Source organism: Lampetra fluviatilis, chromosome 33 (assembly GCF_964198595.1).
Source record: "Lampetra fluviatilis chromosome 33, kcLamFluv1.1, whole genome shotgun sequence".
In the NCBI taxonomy this organism is placed as follows: Eukaryota; Metazoa; Chordata; class Hyperoartia; order Petromyzontiformes; family Petromyzontidae; genus Lampetra; species Lampetra fluviatilis.
In genome coordinates, this window is record NC_136307.1 from 1820772 (window position 1) to 1841544 (window position 20773).

General features: G+C 41.1%; 1 protein-coding gene across 2 annotated transcripts; it reads left to right on the forward strand.

Moving 5' to 3' along the window:
• The first annotated feature begins 466 nt into the window (after positions 1–466).
• On the forward strand, positions 467–20698 carry MUS81 (MUS81 structure-specific endonuclease subunit). 2 transcript variants are annotated; one of them, XM_078871808.1, is made up of 18 exons: positions 467–703; positions 1309–1464; positions 3807–3936; positions 4358–4447; positions 5691–5773; positions 6538–6636; positions 7502–7582; positions 7919–8007; positions 9105–9309; positions 9786–10012; positions 10788–10912; positions 11751–11863; positions 12438–12554; positions 13550–13645; positions 14742–14873; positions 18190–18293; positions 18679–18762; positions 19070–20663. In XM_078871808.1, exons 2-18 carry the CDS (start codon positions 1333–1335, stop codon positions 19134–19136), a joined length of 1974 nt encoding a protein of 657 aa, XP_078727934.1. In that variant the 5' UTR covers positions 467–703; positions 1309–1332; the 3' UTR covers positions 19137–20663. The 2 variants fall into 2 exon arrangements, with proteins under 2 accessions (XP_078727934.1, XP_078727935.1); XM_078871809.1 differs by lacking the exon at positions 467–703 and adding an exon at positions 716–809 and having other exon boundaries at positions 19070–20698.
• The last annotated feature ends 75 nt before the right edge of the window (positions 20699–20773 follow it).

Sequence of the window (20773 nt, forward strand, 5' to 3'; positions counted from 1 at the left end):
CAACCCATACGATTTACCCCGTATTCTTGTACAGGGAATTTGAGTTTTCAGGCCCACACAGCGTACAGCCGTTTCAATACTGGCAGAAATCTATTTTAAATGTCGATTTGTTTGTGTTTCTCCCTTGTGATGGGACTTTGTAGAATGAACGTTGAGATTTATAAAGGGCACGGGGTGACCAATAAGGTCTGAATTGGTCTGTAATGAGGTAGGGCACAGATTAGGGATTGACAGCTATGAATACCGTAGCGTCTCGGCGCGAATTTTGTCGGTGAAAACTTTCACAAAAATTGCATAAAAAGCACATGGCTATGTAGATGTTAATGTATTGTTTCTTAAATATAAAGTTGAGGTTGTCTATACAGAATCCGCATTTCACTTTAGCTAAATAATTTGTTCGATGTTGAGATTAACGATTCGATTCATTAAACTTTCACTTTATATCGATTCCGGAATCAAAGGCGGTTTCGTCTTGCGTCATCCCCAGTCGTTTAAAATGTTCGCGTAATGATGTGACGCAAATAAGCCCAAAACATTACCTCTTAAGGATTTGTATTGTTGAGGTTCATGTGTCGTGTTATTACTGTAACAAAAACAATAAACTTGGTTTCTGAGATAATGCGTCTGCGAATCCACTGCAGCTGTAAAGCTGACTCCGTGGGAGCAAGGGGCTGTTGTCTGGATTTCCCGCCAGGAGCCTAGGGTAGGCCTCAGGCGGGCGAACTCGGCAGAGAGCCTCAAAATCTGCGGGTGTTTCAGTGAATTAAAGTTTCACTCCTACTGCGTGGTGTTTATCAAAGTACAAAGGCGTACGTCGCACTTTTACCTCGTCCATTAAGTTTCCACGTGGACCCAAGAGAATTTCCTCACGATTTTATAGCGGTGATTCACGGTCACGTTTTACTAGCTCGTCGAAATTCCATTGGCATTGCTGCTCATGATGGCATGTTTCTGAGATTAACTAAACTCAACTATAGTTAATTTATTTGATCACGTAAAGCCCACTGAGCTACTGTATATAGCTCTTTTTTTCAGAAGCGACTCGGCTATCACATTAATATATCGTAAAGGGGAAATGTTGCAGCAGTAGCAGCAGCCACATACACTGCCACAAATCCTTTGCGGAGACAATTGAATAACGTTTAGACGTTGTAGGCGTCATGTGCCCGCGTGCCTTATGAAATTAAGTTGCTACGGGCGCCCCGCAAACGTTTATTGTGCAAAGTTTACAGGTCCGCAGTTGAGTCTTCGACGCGCAATCAATCGATCGATCGCGTTGTTCAAATGTGCGCTGTGCTTCCCTCTCAGCTGGGGTCAAAGGCTTCGTGATCGATGGAGGAAGCGGGACGAGCCAAGGGCCGCGTGCCAGCGTCGGGGCCCAATGCCCTCTTCGTGAGGTGGCTCACCGAACTGCGCGACGAGGCCGCCTCCAAGGGCAAGAAGTCCCACTTCGTCTACCAGAAGGTACGAGTAGGTACGAGTTTCGGGGCGCACCGCGGTGGCGAGGCTGTTGGGTGCATCTCGACTGGTGTTGCAAGGAGGAGTGTGTGGTGTTCGATCTCGACTCTTGACGCTTGTTTTGGCTTGCGTGGTCTATCTCCCCGTGATAATTGGTTTTTTTTACCCTTTTATCTGGCAACAAAACTGACACATTTTTTCTTTTTTACGAGGAGTCATGTTTGCTTTGAGCACAATACTTGCGGTTGGAATGCAAACAAAAAACACAACTCTGATAATGTATGCACTGTCCTTGAAATTGATTGGCCCACACCCGAGACAGCTTTTCTTAGAGCCTAGTCTCACATGGTGTTGGACCAGATGATGCCGTTTGGCCACTAGGCTCTAAGAAAAGCTGTATCGGGTGTGGACCAATCAATTTCAAGTACAATGCATACATTATCAGAGTTGTGTTTTTTGTTTGCATTCCGACCGCAGGTATTGTGGTCAATGCAAACATGACTCCTCGTAAAAAAGGTGTCAGTTTTGTTGCTAGATAAAAGGGTAAAAAAAACAATTATCATATTTTGCTACTGGCAAAGGAGGTTCCAATGGTGTATCTCCCCGTGGTCGCGTGGATTTTTGCTCCATGTTTAGAACGGACGCCACGCGTTTAGAGAGAGTATTTTGGCTGCTTGACATTTCCACGCGATGAGCCCCGCTTCGTTGAGCCATCATGTGTGGCTAGGTCGCTTCTGAAAAAGAGCTGTGTAGCTCAGTGGGTCTTACCTGGTAAAATAAAAATAGCTCAGTAATAGTTTTAGTTTAATGGTTTTAGTTGGTGGAAACTGGGACCGGATCAAATATCACTCTCCACTGCAGCTAAAATATAACATTGTTTAGTTAGTGCATTGTGTGCACTGAACGATAGATGCTGCATAAGTATGCATTCTATTCGTGAGGTACAGTACATCACTCAACTTGTCACAATGTACATTGACGATCCGTCTAAAAGTCACAATAGACAATGAATGTCACGGTTATTTGAATTTAGGAAACACCTCAGAATCAAATACCTGTCAACCTCTTATCAGTGCCTACCTTACAGACCAATTCAGACCTTATTGGTCACCCCGCGCCATTAAACATCTCAACGTTCTTCCTACAGAGTCCCATCGCAAGGGAGAAACACAAACAAATAGACAACATAAATTGCCCCTATTGGAACGGCTGTACGCCGTATGGACCTGGAAACTCAATTTCCCTGTTTAAGAATACAGGTACCACCGTATGGGTTGACGGATATGCAAGGAGGGCATACCTGTCCGTTCACAAGTTCATACAGACCTGGTCACTGGAAAAATGCTATTGTGCTATACTTCCGCTTCCCAAAGCTATGTGTACTATTTGCATTTCAATGCTTCTCATTTACAGATTACAATAATACAAACCTCCGTGTGATGGAATGTTGAAATGTCTGATTTTACTGACAATGGGGGCTTTTTTGCTAATATGCGGATGTGTTCACTTCACCAACCAAATGCTATAGGTATTAGCCAGAGGTGTGGACTCGAGTCATGTGACTTGGACTCGAGTCAGACTCGAGTCATGAATTTGATGACTTGCGACTCGACTTGGACTTGCATAACAATGACTTTGTCCCACCTATGAGATGTGGACTCGAGTCATGTGACTTGGACTCGAGTCAGACTCGAGTCATGAATTTGATGACTTGCGACTCGACTTGGACTTGCATAACAATGACTTTGTCCCACCTATGAGATGTGGACTCGAGTCATGTGACTTGGACTCGAGTCAGACTCGAGTCATGAATTTGATGACTTGCGACTCGACTTGGACTTGCATAACAATGACTTTGTCCCACCTCTGGTATTAGCTATTGGCTTCTTACAAATTGGTAATCGCTTTATTGACCCAGGATGGAAAATACACGCCTGTAGGTTTTTGTATTGTTTGTTATTGTAACTTTCTGACCCGCCCCTCCTAGACAAATGTGAAAAGAGCTTTATTGCTCATTCCTCCAGTCTAAATCAAGATACTGATTCGGGGATGATTTATCCGTAGAACAGCATTCGAACTCACAGCTTCCACTACGATTTGAGCATTCTAACGCAGTGCCGCAGAATACTTCAACTTTACAAGCAACCAATTGTGAATGGTGAGGTTGAATACCGCCAAAGGGATGTGTAATTTTTAACAGTGGGTCTAAGACACCAATGGAAGATATCAAAAGTCACACTCCTTTTTCAGCAGGAAGATAGTGATTTTCTTTTCAAATCTACAATTTTCTTTAAACTCTTTTTCATTTTGTAGGTGGTATTTACTTAATGTTTAACTTTTCTGCACAGGCGCTGAGCTCTTTGAAGAAATACCCACTACCCCTGCAGAATGGCAAGGAGGCAAAAATTCTACAGAACTTTGGAGATGGAATCTGCAAGATGCTGGATCAGAAGTTGGCTGAATACAACGCTGAGCATGGTCAGCCCCTGAGATGCACGTAATTTACAGCAGCCATCTGGGCTGCTACGGAATGTTGCTTCTGCCACTTTGGAACGCCCCAAAATATCTCAATTCTATTGTTTTAATGTTTTAGGAATGTCCACTCAACCCGTAAAATGCGTAAAACTTTGAGGATCTCTGGATAATGGAGGATCGCAGAATCTAAGCTCACAAGGATAATTAATACATTTTGCTAATTAGAAAATTATACTTTGCAGGAGTTTCACTGAGGTAGGATAATATTTCAGGAAATATTCGTTAAGAAAAGTAAAGATGATCAGCAATGTATATTTTATGTAATTCATACTGATATGAATTAATTGTGTTTATAAATTGTAGGATTAAAATGTTGGTGTGTTTTTTTAATTAGCACTTGTGTTATTGTCCTGTCACCTATCAGGATCTGATGCTTCAATACACAACCTGAAGCCTATGGCAGATGTAGCAGGCCCTACAAAAGCCAAGTCACAAAAATCTGGATCGAATAGAGGTATGGTAAACAACATTTTACGTCTTTATTCCAAGGAGTGTATTATATTTAAAGGTAAACATGTCTCAGTGTTCATTGATATGTTAGATGGAAGAGGACATTACGGCCAATGCTATTGATTGCACCACACCTCACCTGCTGTTGCCTAGTCGACATCTGACCTTTTCATCAATTTTCTGTATGCCCCAATTTGACTTTTGCTTCAATGTCCTTCATCCATCCTGTACCTATCATTCTTTACAAGGTCTTCTTTCTGAATGCACCTAAACATCAATTGGCTTTATTCTGAACTTTAAAGTTGCTTACCCAATCTTCCCATTAAATTCTTAGAATACCCCACATGCACATGTGTTTAAAATCCACGTGCCGCTTTTCCAGCATCTTTGTTAAATTCATTACTCCTACTTCAGACATCCATCTTGTCATACTACAATTGGCATCTTTATACATCTAGAGTGATTTATGCTGTCCCTCAAAATCCATCCATATAATTAAATATCTCTTGACTTTCTCAAAATCACCTGTATTGTGCAACGTGCTACCTAAATGCACAGTCCTAAAGTGCCTCTAAATTATCACTTCCCACTGATGCCTGTGATAAGAAAATACACCCCTATCCATAACTACTGCAATCCACTTAGTTTTACAAAGCACAAATTTAGACTCCAGTGTCCAGCCTCTGTACTGAAAACCACCAAGAACTCCAGCAATGTCCAAGCTGACAAACATTACTACATAATTTGCATACTCCGGGTTCTCATTTGCAAATTACCCATTTTTCTCATGGTGTTTCAGTTAGTACATAGTCGAATATGACAACGAACTAAGTGGTGGCAAAACAAGCTTTATCTTTCCTGGAATGCCTTCACCCTAAAAGTTCCTGTAGCTCTGGTCCTTGCTTAAAGTCTACAAAACAATGACCCTCTGCTCTTCTTATTTATTGCCAGCTTGACTTTAAACATTTGATCTCTACAACAAGACAAAACAAACACCCACATTGACGATTATTACACTGGACAAGGACAACACGAGAATTTATAATCTGCACAATCACACGATCTGCTTTTATTGCAGATAAAACGAGTATTACTGGAGTGGAATGTATTGTTGAAGACAACGTGACTCTTTCATGAGAACAATGCCTTCTTTGGGTTAATGTTCAGTTTAAAACTGTGAAAGTGCAGGCGAGCCAGCCATCCATTGCCCCGCTAATAAATGAATATCTGCCAACTGCTCATGCCAGATCCCAAGAACGTAATAGTGCCGAGTTCTCGCAGCATGAGCAGCAGCGATGACGCACCTTCCACCAGGGACGCACCCCCACTGGTAAGCACCCCACTCAGACCTCGCATCAAACAGGGCTGGAACAAAAACGTTGATTATGAAGCAAAGTTTTATTAGGGGAACATTTTAATAGATTTCAGGAGACACGGTCCACATATTTCAAATGCCACGCGTTTACATTGTATCTGTTATATAATACTTTCTGCTAAAATTAGTAGCCATTGGATCTTCACCATTAACATTGGGACTTTTTCTAAGTTAGGTTTAGTAAAGTAACTGGTAAACTGCATGGCTATTTTATGCTTATCAGATCATTGGTACAGTGTAGATTTCTACCCTAGATTACAGCTGTCTACCATTATCACCATGACAAGGAATCATCAGTATCATGTGCTACCCCTACATTTTACGTGTACTGTATACTGATTTGACTCAATAAACACTATAATGGAATAATATGGTAGTTTTATATTGGTACAAATTATCAAAGAAACACTTAAAGCACCAGTAATATTCACTTTTAGCCATTTAATACATCTGTATATACCTACAGCATTGAATGGAGGTTGTAAGAGAAACAGGTGTTGGTATGGCACCTAGAATTGTGTTACCAGGCAGAATACCCCCAGCATAATTGTGATTGCATTGCACAATACCTAAGATGGGGTGACATGGTCAGACAAAGACTCTGGAAGGGAAATGTTGGCTGTGCAAATTGTTAAGGGTTTTTTTGCAGAAAGATAGGCAGAAATGCTTTAGAGTGTTGGCCTTAAGATAGCCAACTTGTTGATGTTTGCATTGTACAGAAGCGGACCCGGGTGGAGGGGACAAATGAAAAAGGTTACACCCCTAAGAAGTCATCAGGTGGATATGCTTTGATCATGGCTCTTTACTGGGAGAAGCAGGTACGTAGTGTCGAGTTCACATTGTAGCAGATGGAATGAATGTGAGTGTAGCGAGGTTGTATACACATAGATTTTGAAACTCAACAAACCCACTGGGCCGTGATCACTAAGGCATTCGTGGATAAGATATAAAAAAACAATATAAATATCCATTTAATGTTTTCTAAACCATATTTAAAGAAATAACAATGTCTGATGTAAAGTGCGCACATAATTAATGGAGTCAGTTGCTAACACAACTCAGGGATGGTATATCATTGCCCTCGTGATAAATTATGTCAACATTTTTGTGGATGGCAGTACTGCTCTTAACACATTTTAAAACATAATTTAATTACGTTTATTATTCTGGTGATTAACTATAGCAGAGCTCCTGAGCTGTGGCAGAGTTCCTTGTACAAGGTTTAGAGTTCAAACTCCAGTCAGGTGTTGACTCCTGGTTTGAAAGCATGACTTAAGCGTTGTGGAACGCTAACCTTGGCCGTGCAATGGAGAAACTAGCTTCACATAAGAAAGTATTTTTTTGATAATTTCCCCAGATTACTTCATCATGAAGTCACTTATAAGATGCTTAAAAAAGGTCCAAGTCAAAATAGTTTCCTTCTTAAATGAGCTCACCTCTAGGTCATAGCCTTGGAGCAGTAACCACAGGGAGGAGATTCCATTTTCTTATGACAGGGTGAGTAAATAAGACATCCTCTGTTGACATCCCACAATGTGGTACTTAGTGACCCCAGAGGGATGAAGGGCTGATTCTGACTCAACTTCATATTGATAAGCCTTAACCACTGTGTCACTTGGACATACTCCATATTGCATTGTAATTCCGTTATTAATGCTTTGTGTGTGACTCGTGTCTCAATAGAAACCTGATGGAAAATACTTCATGACCAAACCTGAGCTTCAGCAGGAAGCCCAACCTCACTGTGAAACATCCTTCTTTGCTGTAAGAGGCCAGCATCACTTAACTTCATCGTGTGCACCACTGACTCCGCCCCTCATCAGGGCAACAGGAGAAAGAGAATTAGAGACCACGATGCTGTTCGTGGTTTTTTTTCTATGTTTGGAGAAATAACACGCAAATTTTTTTCTGTATGACAATAGATAGGGTAGATAAGAAAGCTCGGTTGCTGCAATCCATTTGCAACAGGATTGTATTATATGGATGTTATAGCCCTAGTGTACATATTTGCTAGTTTCTGCTCACTGTAAATTCATAAAGTTTGTGCATAGGAACATCTTTTTAAAAATAACTTTTTGCCGCTCTGTTTCTCCAAAACAGCCCGAAGCAGGAATGCGTTACTCTGCGTGGTCGTCCATGAAAACCCTCATCAGCAAAGGCCTCGTGGAGAAGTGTAGCAATCCCGCCAAGTGAGAACATTCACGCAGACACGTTTATAAAGGCATTCATTTTTGTTTGACGTTAAACGATTTCAGCCATGTTTACAGGAACCTACAAAACAAATCAATTCCCCTTTTATTCTAATACCATATGTATGTATGTTGAACTTCTTTCGTGCCGTGCGTAGCCAACGGTGCTAATCGGAGGTGCGGGGGAAGGACAATAAACTAAACACAAAAAGCAGTTCTAACAAAAGGAGTTTTCAATCTAGATTTAACAAATAATATCCAATACGTGACAATTTCTGAGGCTAGGCCAAGGCTGAGCAAGGTCATTCGATTTATTTTTCAGCAAATAACGCCTAAACTCCCGGCATAATTTTTCCAGAGAGGAGCCCAAAAAGGATTTATTTATTTATATCCGGTCGTTTTTCTGAATTACATTTCAAAGCAGCTTTAAAAAATGCCCAATTGTGCACAGAATTGCCCAAACTGCAGCTCTGATGATGAGGCTCCTAGTCTTAACCTAGTCTCTGTGGTTTTCAGGTGAAGGCTGGGTGGGACTTTTAAAGTGAAGGTCAGATCCACGGCCCTTTTTCGTCAAAAATAAACAAACCAAAAAGATGCTGATATATTTGAGAAACGTTCATTTAAATAGGTAAAATTAGTTTCACACATCAATAGCAGTACCATGCATATACAGAAATATTGTTGAATATGAATGGGCTCCTAACTCGTTCAATAAAATATATTGGTTGATTGAAGATTGAATTTAATTAATTTCACAAATACTTGAGATATTAATGGGCATGGTAAGTATGTGTATTCTTTAAAACAAGTGACTTTTATGACTTAATAAAATGAATTTATCTCCAATTATTGCCATCTATCTACTTGAGGCCTATATGCCATTGGCCGTTGTACAATGGCATGAGTAAGATGGCTCTTACTCATGATGTTGCCCATATTTAAGGGAAAAATATATTTACTTTTTATGTCTGTACAACATGCATAAGCGTATAGGCATGTACGTTTTGATATTGGCGAAAGTAGTGGGGGGGGTATTTAATGATAAAACAAACGATTGCAAGCCACTTTTTGTCACTTACTTAATGTCCCATTTGCAGGTATTTTATCACAGAAAATGGCATTGAGCTGGCACGGAGGATAGACTGTGCTGAGGCTCTGCAAGGTAAGCAGACAGGAATGGGAAGTGATAACGTGACAACCGCTGTGGAAACCGTGGGACTGTACCCGGCCGCGGATGGCGCCATTGACCTCACAGAATCGGACGAAGATTTGGGAGCAGAAGTGGGTACCACTGGTCCAAAGGTACGATCTTATGTGTGAGTGCATTGATTAACTGCACATTAACATATATTGACAAGGTATTTCTTTGTTTACTCCTAGTATGACATAGGATTGGGTGGATTCTGATCACAGGTGGGTATTTGGATGATGTATTAAACACGTTAGAGTTGATTAAGATAGTTAGGGTGTAATGATTCACCGTCCCCCAGTGATATGATTAAATGTTGTGAATGCAGTGATTTAAAGTATGAAATAAAAAAACAGCTTAAAATATATAATGGTCGTATGGTATCTATATAGAGGGAATGCATCCAAGAGGATGACCAGTGTCATGTGCAGCAATGAGATGGATCGCGGTAATGTGTGGAGGCCTTTATCCAGCAGTGGAAAGACAATAGCTGACGATGATGATCGTGCAAAATTATATGATTGTAATTTAAACGATCCCTTTTAAATCAACTCTAATCAATGGAAATGTTGGATGATCATAAATGCAGGAAACGTGGACAACAGCGATCGCGACGAAGGCACCGCTTTCCCCACCGGCCAGGTGCATTACTGCGCAAGGGCAGACGGTGGCTGCATACCGTGACTACCTTCCTCGTGCTATGGAACCCCGAGAAGATTTTCCACCATCCCAGCCTCAGACCGCCGTGCCTGACATCACTCTACGTCCGGGAGAGTTCGACATTATTCTTTGTGTTGATGTCATCGAAACGACTGGGTGCGTGAACAGCTGATTCATTTTTGAAATACATTTTGCATGTATGTGTGTATGTTGAACTTCTTTCGCACCATACGTCGCCACGTGTGCTAATCGTAGGTGCGTTTTATTATTTTGCTGGATATATGGAAAGGCTGCTTTTTTAACAGTTCATGGATAATAGATAATGCCCTTGGTGATGTGATTCTTACTACCGATAAGGAATATTCCATTTGGAATTAACAAAGTGCAATGTAATGGTTGTTCCTGTTACGTCATTCACAAATTATACATCATTCATAAAGTATACATCATTGTGTTCCGGTGGTGTGACATATATCCACAATTTTAATATAATTTGTATTACTATTGTCTAAAAAGTACAAACATTTAACTTTCAAAGGAGTTTAGCAGAATTTCCTTGCGAATATCATTTGGATTCTTCAACTTGGATAAATGAAGTTTGATGATGGTTGTGAGTTCAAATCCTGCTCATGCTTCACCCCTTTTGGGGTCGATAATAAGATTACCTCTTGTTGGAAAGTCGTCAGTGCTTCTCATAGGATTGACACCTCCATGGAATGTGTAACCGCTGGTTCAGGTCCACCAATTAGTGCAAGGTTGGCTACATACGATGTAAAAGAAGTTCTACATACATGCATACATTGGTGGAGATGACCACCTCCCAATGTTCATTAGAGCTCATTTGAGCATTGGGAGGTGGTCTGACCGTAGTTGGCATATTTCTGAAAATGTTGCCAACTTATGTTGCGCATTGGCTCCCCCCTGTTCTCAGGTCTGGATCAATGAAGCAGGAGCTGGTAAACGAGCTCAAAAAGAACGGAGTGCAGTTCGATGTGCGGAAGTTGAACGTGGGTGACTTCGTGTGGGCCGCTCAGGAGCGTGTGCAGCCTCTCCCTGGTTGGTTTGCGGGCCTTGCTTCTGGCCGCAGCTGTGTTTGCATGATAAAAAAAACACGATATCCTTTTCAATGCATCGACTTCAACAACGGTCATCATTTATCTACTGATATCTCTGCCATCTATTACAGTCTCGCAATACAACAACTCATCTAGCTCCTGCACACTAGCTGATTTCATCGCTTCATCTCCGGGATGGACGTCCTCTCGGGCGAGTTCCCTCCCTACACACACCAAGCAAATATAATTCGATGTCTCTCCATGCTGTTATGATCTTTGGATGGTTGCTGTCTTTTTGGTAGACATGGAGTGAACGATATTTAATTTAAATACCGCAGTATAAATTATGCTTGCCTCAAATACTCGTCACTTGACACTAATGTTTTAGCTGCTCAAATGTCGGAAACAATTTAGAATCAATGTTTTTTCGCGGTGCTGTAAATTATTGTTGGGACTGGGGATAACACTGGTCTCGGTGGTGTGGCATGAGTACAGCATTACGATGATTGGTAAATGTTACTTGGATAATTCACCTGATTCTGAAATACACAAAGTCTGGTTGGCTGTGGCTTGTGTTATCAGAGGTGTGGTCAGTTCTTTACTTGGTAGGATTATGATGAGACAATTAAGTGGCACATCTTCTGAACAAATAAACCAGTGAAGTCTGCTATGTTCTAAGCTGCTGTGGTCTCGCGTGCCTTGGAACAGTAGGCTAGCCATTGGATGTTGGTTTTCCTGCCACCTTAGCATGAACATTCGTGCAGTGCAAGTCAATTGTGCTAACCATTGTACCATGGCTCAGAACATTACAAATTCCAATAATGACTGAATTCTTGCAGGCCAGTTGAAGGTGCCGGCGGCAAGGGAGCTGGTGCTTGACTACATCGTGGAGCGGAAGCGGATGGATGACCTCTGTGGCAGCATCATCGATGGGCGCTTTAAGGAGCAGAAGGTCAGATGGTAGTCACCTATACGTTGGCACAGTCAGCTCTACGTTGGTTTTTATAAACCATGACGCAAACTCCGATCATCCTTGCAGCGGTGGCTTTTGGCTAACCAGTATGATCACATGTTGTTAATGAAGTTATGCTAAGATTTATAATTGTTAATGTTTCCATATGTCAATGCAGGATATTGGTTTGACATTTCTCAAATTGAATATTGCCATTGACGAATACATCAATTACAGTCTATAATTTTGGATTCATTTGTTTTCATTTGGGTTTCTGGATAGCTGAATGGCCATTGTATTTACCAAATTTTCAGTTGCACATACAGCAGTTAACTTACATAGTATCCGTATTAAATTAGTCAACTGCACTCTCTTTTAAAAGTGCTAATTTCCCGCATCATTACCGGAATTTACATATTTATTATTATTATATTTTTCAGCTATATGTTGCAAATTAGATAATTTGTTCTAAAAGCTCCGATCTGAATAAAGGCATTGTTTCAAATTAAGATCTACAGCCTGGACATAGAGTCATTAAAGGATATTGTTTATCCATTTGCTTCTTGACTGACAGTTCCGTCTGAAGAAGTGCGGGCTGAGGAACTGGATTTATTTGGTGGAGGATTTCAAGAAGGCTCAACACATGAGCCTCCCAGAGTCTACTCTTCAGCAAGCTGTGGTCAACACACAGGCAAGAGTCACTACATGCTTCTCCTGCCCCATGTGTGGGAAAAACAAGAATATAAAATTTTACTTTTTATGAAAAAAAAAATGATATTGTGTATGATTTATTGATTGAAAAGTTAAAGGTACAGCCATACTATTACTTGCTAACCTCTCCAGGTGGAAGAGGCCTCGACTAGAGGGAGTTCTAGAGAGCCCATCCAAAGCGTATGTTTTCATGCAGGTCCAGAAATCTTGGAAGTGGTGGGCGTTCCAACACCGCATGTGACCTTCAGATTGATTTTCTCTTTTGTACCCCTTTTACGACTGGGTGGAAAGCCTTCGTTGATTGAATACTTTATTTAATAAGTTCTGAAAACTAGCGTTGGTGTGTCCTTCAGACATGTTCTTAAAAGACTTCCATCGGCTCTTAGTCCGTCCAGTGTCGCTGACACTTCAGACAAGCCAATGACTCAATTCCTCACAGTCTTATGCCACACCAGGTAAAGACGCTGACTTAGGGCATTTCTCCAGTAGTCCACGGTGCTGAGCTGGGGATTGTATTGCACTGGTCAACACACTTTTTCTGGCATAAGGTATTCCAACGGTTTTAAGGTAATTTTGGGGTGCTGATTCCAAATCTGGCATCAGTTTTTGTCTATCACATCAGATTTTTGAGATATCAAATATTGCATTTTCAATAAAAACTGCGGAAGAAAAATATTAAATAAATGTGGATATCTATATAAAATAATATTATAAACACACTATCCTAAAAATACAGCACCATATTTAACACTAAAGCAGTCACTGACTCGCAACAACTTGCAATCATAAGTGAACGAGTTAATTTCGGGTAAAATCAATGAAAATGGGGTATGCCGATAGCATAAAATGAGATGTGATAGAGCAAATCTGAGATCAGATTTGGAATCAGCGCCCTTTAATTAGTCTAAAACAGCTGCAAAAGTCCAGGCCAGAATTTTTTTTTTTTGTTGACCAGTGTTGTTTATTTCTGTTCAGGTGGTGGATAACTTCTTCATTAAACGCACCCGGGACATACGGGAGTCAGCAGCTTACCTCACCATCATGACGCGCTATCTGCACAACGCGTACGCGGTGAGGACCTCGCACCGTCCGTGGTTTCTGTACTCGGCAGACATTCCTGACAACCTCAGCGCATTCGACCACATTCTCACCTATTAGGCACATTCATGTGTAAAGTTACACATTAATGTGTATATGTTGAACTTCCTTCAAACCGTACGTGGCCAAGCGTGCTAATCAGAGGTGCGGGTAAAGTATTGCAAATCCTATATTGAGAAAAAAAAGTGACATCTGACAAGAATGCCAGTGCACCCAACTGCAGTAATTTACAAAAACTACCAAAAGTGATCAAATACAGTGCAGTTATAACCCGATTTACATCTCCCTCTTTTATGTTGTTTTGCAAATACATTGTCACTTTATAAATAGCACGACCTGATTTCCGTCACCTCAACCCACACTCACCTCGCTGACAGCATCATCCATCCTTTCTCGTTAGCCGTCGCCTCTTAGCCTCCACCACCTACCCTGTAAACCACTTTGATTGACGTTGTTTTGGTTCGTCGTCGTACCTTTCAGGAACACATCCCCGACGTAAACTGTGGAATTGTTTCGATTTAAAGCTTTCGTGACTGCAGGGATTCATTTTTATGGTTCTTTCGGTAAAGTCACGTAGAATGGAAATAATAAAATAATAAAAATAAAACATAAAATAATTCTCACGACGTTTTGGCCACAACGCAAGCAGCCGTCCTCAGGTGGAGAACAGGTCTGTCGAGAAGACAGAGTCTGAATGAGCCTGGGGTGTGTCATTCAGACTCTGTCTTCTCGACAGACCTGTTCTCCACCTGAGGACGGCTGCTTGCGTTGTGGCCGAAACGTCGTGAGAATTATTTTATGTTTTATTTTTATTATTTTATTATTTCCATTCTACGTGACTTTACCGAAAGAACCAAGAAGATGTGGAATTGTTGTACTTCAAAATCTAAGAGCAGTCTTTAAATGAGGATGTTTTGTGTATATACAGTACAGCTTATGCACTCTCTTTGGCTTGCGAGGTGTTATTGATTTGGCCATGATACTGTGTGGTTTGGATGTCTAACTTGTCTAAATCTGTTTTTATTTTTTATTAAATATGAATGATAACGAATTTGTTACACGTTGGCAGCGCAAAACGCTGATGAGCTGTACAAAGGAGGAGAGGACAGCTCTGCTACCAGCTGACCGCCCTTGTTCCGTGGACGATTCACTGCCACTCATCACCTTTTCCGAGTTCAACCAGGGAGCCGCCAAAAACAAGGTACGCACCACGCCGTTGTTGGCCACATCAACTTCACGAGATATTGGGCCAGAATCACGACTTGGCTAAGTGGCTTGAATTGTCTTGACGGTTTTGCCTTGAAGTTAGTGAAGGAGACAGTAGGTTTTTTTCACCAGCAATAAGGTGAAAGGGAGCCATTGCATCATAACTGCCCCTCTGCTAATGCCACACGTTCACGTGTTTTGTGTGAAAGTGGTACATTCAAAATAGCACTATATTAACTAATTCAATAACCTAATTCTAGATTTGAAGCTTTTGTGACTGCAAGGATTCATATTCTTAGGTTTTTTCGGTAAAGTCAAGTAGGTAAAAAACATTAAAAAGTAAAATAAAATAAAAATCACGACGTTTCGGAGGCAACACAAGCTTCCGTCTTCAGGTGGTACCATCACAGCCACGACAGCCATATCAAGTAAATGAGAGATTGCAGTAGCTACCACTCCGTTTATATAATGGTTGGAGAAGGTGGTGGGGCAAGGGCCGCATACTTTTTATTAATATGGTAAGGTGAGGCTTAAGACTAAGAATAGACTGCATAACAAAGGCTGAGCACCTCTCCATAACAAAGGCTGAGCCTTTGTTATGGAGAGGTGCGGTTTGTGACTACCTGTGACAGGGAGACCACCACCAAACATGGTGAAACTGTAATAGTTGTCTGTCAAATAAGATTGGCAAATAAGTGTAGTTAAATCTTTTTTGCATGGTTAATCACATCTTTCCAATGATTACTCAGTTTGTAACCGTCATCACGGTTGAAATTATGTCTGTGTTTGTATATTTGTATGGCTTCGTGTACAAACCTTTGATGGTAGCCAGGAGGTTTGCAGAGAACCTTGGTCTCGGAAAATACAATTTCATGAGAGCCCACCGAGTTGTAGCAATGATCGGCAACGGCTGAAGAATCAGTTCTGCCGTGTTTCAGATCTGACTTGTGCTCGCGGACACGATCAGAAACATGACGTTTCGTTTCTCCAATGTAGCAATCACCACAAATGCAACTCAATTTGTAGACTCCAGGATACTGTAAGTCAGGAACGACATCCTTCACAGATGGAATCAAATCACGAATTTTATGCACTGTACTGAATCGGACTTGGATCTTTTGTTTGTTTAGAATTTTGGAGATCTTTTTGGTCACGCCTGCTATGTATGGCAACGTGATAGTTTTGGTTGGAGTTTCATGTGGCTGTTTCTGTATGGTGGGAGAAACAGCTTGGCGGATAGTGCGGTCAGAGTATCCGTTCATCCTGAGGGCCCGATGTACATGTCTTAATTCACCGGCCAGGTGGTGTTGGTCAGAAATGCCATGGGCTCTGTGGTATAGCGTTTTGATGAGAGAATTCTTTTGAGATGGGTGGTGGTGGGAATCCGGTTTTAATTAGGAATCTGTGTGGGTGGCTTTCCGTTAGAGAGGAGGCCTGTCGGATCCTTGGGACATTCTGTCTACAGGAAAGCCACCCACACAGATTCCTACTTAAAACCGTTTCCCACCACCACCCATCTCAAAAGAATTCTCTCATCAAAACGCTATACCACAGAGCCCATGGCATTTCTGACCAACACCACCTGGCCGGTGAATTAAGACATGTACGTCGGGCCCTCAGGATGAACGGATACTCTGACCGCACTATCCGCCAAGCTGTTTCTCCCACCATACAGAAACAGCCACATGAAACTCCAACCAAAACTATCACGTTGCCATACATAGCAGGCGTGACCAAAAAGATCTCCAAAATTCTAAACAAACATAAGATCCAAGTCCGATTCAGTACAGTGCATAAAATCCGTGATTTGATTCCGTCTGTGGAGGATGTCGTTCCTGACTTACAGTATCCTGGAGTCTACAAATTGAGTTGCATTTGTGGTGATTGCTACATTGGAGAAACGAAACGTCATGTTTCTGATCGTGTCCGCGAGCACAAGTCAGATCTGAAACACGGCAGAACTGATTCTTCAGCCGTTGCCGATCATTGCTACAACTCGGTGGGCTCTCATGAAATTGTATTTTCCGAGACCAAGGTTCTCTGCAAACCTCCTGGCTACCATCAAAGGTTTGTACACGAAGCCATACAAATATACAAACACAGACATAATTTCAACCGTGATGACGGTTACAAACTGAGTAATCATTGGAAAGATGTGATTAACCATGCAAAAAAGATTTAACTACACTTATTTGCCAATCTTATTTGACAGACAACTATTACAGTTTCACCATGTTTGGTGGTGGTCTCCCTGTCACAGGTAGTCACAAACCGCACCTCTCCATAACAAAGGCTCAGCCTTTGTTATGCAGTCTATTCTTAGTCTTAAGCCTCACCTTACCATATTAATAAAAAGTATGCGGCCCTTGCCCCACCACCTTTTCCAACCATTATATAAACGGAGTGGTAGCTACTGCAATCTCTCATTTACTTAATACAGCTGTCGTGGCTGTGACGGTACCACCTGAAGACGGAAGCTTGTGTTGCCTCCGAAACGTCGTGATTTTTATTTTATTTTACTTTTTAATGTTTTTTACCTACGTGACTTTACCGAAAAAACCTAAGAATATAATTCAATAACCATAGACATACAGCCTTTCATTTCCACATTCACCCAGTGTTTTCACAGCCATGTTTGTGCCATTTATCATGAACACTTGTTGTAAAATTAAGTTGTATGATTTTTACTGTTTAATCACTTGTGTAACAGTAACCTGCTATCCAAAGTGGTGCAGCATCAGCTAATACACTCCTTTAGCAGTTCATTATATTTAAGTCACAGTACAGGCCACTGGTATGAGCAAGTATACGCCTTCCTCGTTTTGAATTAAAACAAGACAAAATAATTATTGACGCGGATTAACATAACGCTTGTTATTTCACTGGTATGCCTCATTTGGGTTTATATGCTTTAAAATTAATCATATCTGAGCACCCTAAAACCTAGGGTTGGCAGATTGCATTGTTTTTCCTGAGTTAATCAAACTCAAGCAAATGAATGGAAATTTACTCTTTGGTTCTTTCGGTAAAGTCACGTAGGTATAAAATAAAATAAATTAAATCACGACATTTCGATTGCTTGTGTTCCAATCGAAACGTCGTGATTTATTTATTTTCTACCTACGTGACTTTACCGAAAGAACCAAAGAGTGGATCCCTGCAGTCACGAAAACTTCCAATCTAGATTGAATGGAAACTGTTTTGTGTTTGGTGGCCACTCTCGTTGGTGTAATGCTATGATGTGGACATTAGCCCTCTGAGCTACCCGTTCACTTCAATGCTTTAAGTCCTTGTTTTTTGTGGATTTCCAGGCTCAAACCGTTCAGGAGGTGTTCGCACGGCAGTTGCTGCAGTTCAGTGGCGTAAGCGGAGACAAAGCCATCGCTATCATGGATAAATACCCTACCCCACAAAGGTACTCACCAGCCCTTCATACACCTCAAATACAGCCTGTTCATTATTGCATTCACAAATGCAACACTGCATACCAATTTACAAATGTATGGTTTTTAAAAAAATCAAATAATTGACCTCTTGCCCAAATGAGCAGTGAGATGGGGCACATTTATCTTGGCGAACTGACCCATTGTCCGAAGTGCCTTATTGGTATGGCAAGGGCCAGTCTCTACTTAATTAAGCAAAACATAAATTTATATACGTACGTATATTTGTCGTAAAAACACATATACACGCCAATTGCTAGATTCAGGGGCATTTCGGCTATCCTGCCTATCCTCGCTATTCTGGGCACTTACGTTGTGAGTTTTTCATTGTTTCCCCCTTGTCCTGGTGCCTTCCAGCCTGATGACGGCCTACTCAAAGTGCTCCACAGACACCGAAAGGGAGAAGCTTCTAGCCAACTTCAAGTGCGGGAAGCTGCAACGGTGAGTTAGGAACGTGGCACATGTTTTTGCCATGAACAGACATTGAGAGGTGTAAAATTACTGGGAATCTTGTGTTGTGTCGTGAACAAGCATCAATGGTGATGTACAAATTCATGAACCGTTTACATGTAACGGGTTCAGCATTCAGTGCGTGATGGTCTTCATGGTTGAATTTCGGTGTCAACGTTGAAATCTGAGCGAGAGCTCTAAAGGAATTTCACAGAATAGAGTGGCTTGGAGTGGCTTTGCTGAACAGTTTTTGCTGTAAACATCTACTCATTTAATGTCTTTGTTACTTGATCCACAGGAACCTGGGACCAGCCCTAAGCAAACTCATTGCTGGATTCTACTGCACAGCTGGGCCTTTGAGCTGACAGCAATATAATCACAACACAGTTCCTTGTTTATGTGAAGAAGAAAAAAACCCTTAAAACTCATATTTTTTTCACAAAACTGTTGCTTATTCGTGGCAGTTCTGGATGGCTGTCTACAACATGCAGCTGTTTGTTTGCATCTCACGTGATGAAATACTTGTGACTGATGGAACGCGTGCATTGCTTTACTGCGGGAAGGTGCAGCTCTCTTGTGGATCCGCAGTAAATTTTGTGCATTCAAAAACCTCTCTCCATTTGTGAGCGAAACTGCAACGGTTCTGGAGTGAGTGGTCGAGCCTTTTGTTTGTGAACGCCACACTCAAGGTTATGCTGCGCTGTGCATTGCACTGCTGCAACGGCTGCATGACACTCCGTGCTTGCGATGTTACTTCCTGTGTTCGCAGGGAGGAATGATTTGCACCTTGTGATGCAATGAATTGTTGCCATTTAACTGTTGGGATTTGATTACGTTTCCTTAGACAAATTGCTGCAATTTGATACGGAAATCCATGGGTTTTCTTTACATTGAGGTGAATAGTGTAGTGCCTCCAATGAACGTCTACCTGGATACTACTTAAAACACGTGGTACATTGTATGATTGTGTGCTTGACGATTCTGATGGAATTGATGCATCATTCTAACCCGAGTGTGCATGGTGATGCGTGTTTGGAGAGGCCAGGGGAGATGATTGGATGATGCTGTGTGCATTGTGTCACATGCTGCATGCAGCTATATGAAACCGAAAGCACATTGTGTTGCCTTTCATTGCTGCCATAATGTTGCATCGTGTAACAAATATAAACTATTCATGAGAACCACGTTTGACACTTGAATGTGTGTGAAATATGCCTCTGGCTGTTTGTAGCCAATGGATTTGGTTTAATAGTATGTTTATATTAAACTAGGGACCATACTGCACATTGAAATAATGAACCTTCATAATGCATTTTCAAGATAAGAACTAAAGTTAATAACTAAGTAAGTACAATTGCTTAGTTGGCTAGGGACAAGCTATTTCAGTAATTAATGTCAATGACTTTGTGTATGTTGCCTCTACGAGTTATTCAGTCTTTAAAGAGTATTTCCCCACTCCACAGATTCATATCTTATCACTTGCTGCTGCTGTACATTGTCAGCTAAATGTTGTATTATGTACTTTGCCATGTAAAGAATTCTGTATGCACAATGGAACCGTGCCAATACATTTGAAATGTATTAATGGGACGATGTTTTTTTCTGTTGTAACAATTTTTCAGTATGCAATGAAAGTATGTAAAATCTGGCACATTTGTAGTTGTGAAGTATTTGGTAACTCTTGTCATGTGCACGTTGAAAACTCAAAAATACTGATTATAATGCCTTTTCTGCATGTTTCTTCACCAATCAGTGGAATTACATATGGGCATAAATATAGGCTACATGGTGATACTGCTATATATTTTACGATATAAGACCAACGATAATTGTATTTGCCATTTTGCTCATATCGTCATACCGTGATTATCGATGCTCATTTTTTCATCTTAATGTTAAAGACCATTTAACATTTATAAATAAGGCAAATAGTGTGCCACTTAATTCAGCACATTCCAACTTTGAGAATGTAATAATTTTGGTTGGATGCGCAAGGCATATA

Excerpts from the sequence above, each read along its gene's own strand:
- MUS81 (XM_078871808.1), top strand. The coding sequence starts at position 1,333 with ATGGAGGAAGCGGGACGAGCCAAGGGCCGCGTGCCAGCGTCGGGGCCC. Across the intron at positions 10,013-10,787 it reads GATGTCATCGAAACGACTGG|GTCTGGATCAATGAAGCAGG; the intron begins GTGCGTGAACAG and ends CCCTGTTCTCAG. Across the intron at positions 12,555-13,549 it reads AAGCTGTGGTCAACACACAG|GTGGTGGATAACTTCTTCAT; the intron begins GCAAGAGTCACT and ends ATTTCTGTTCAG.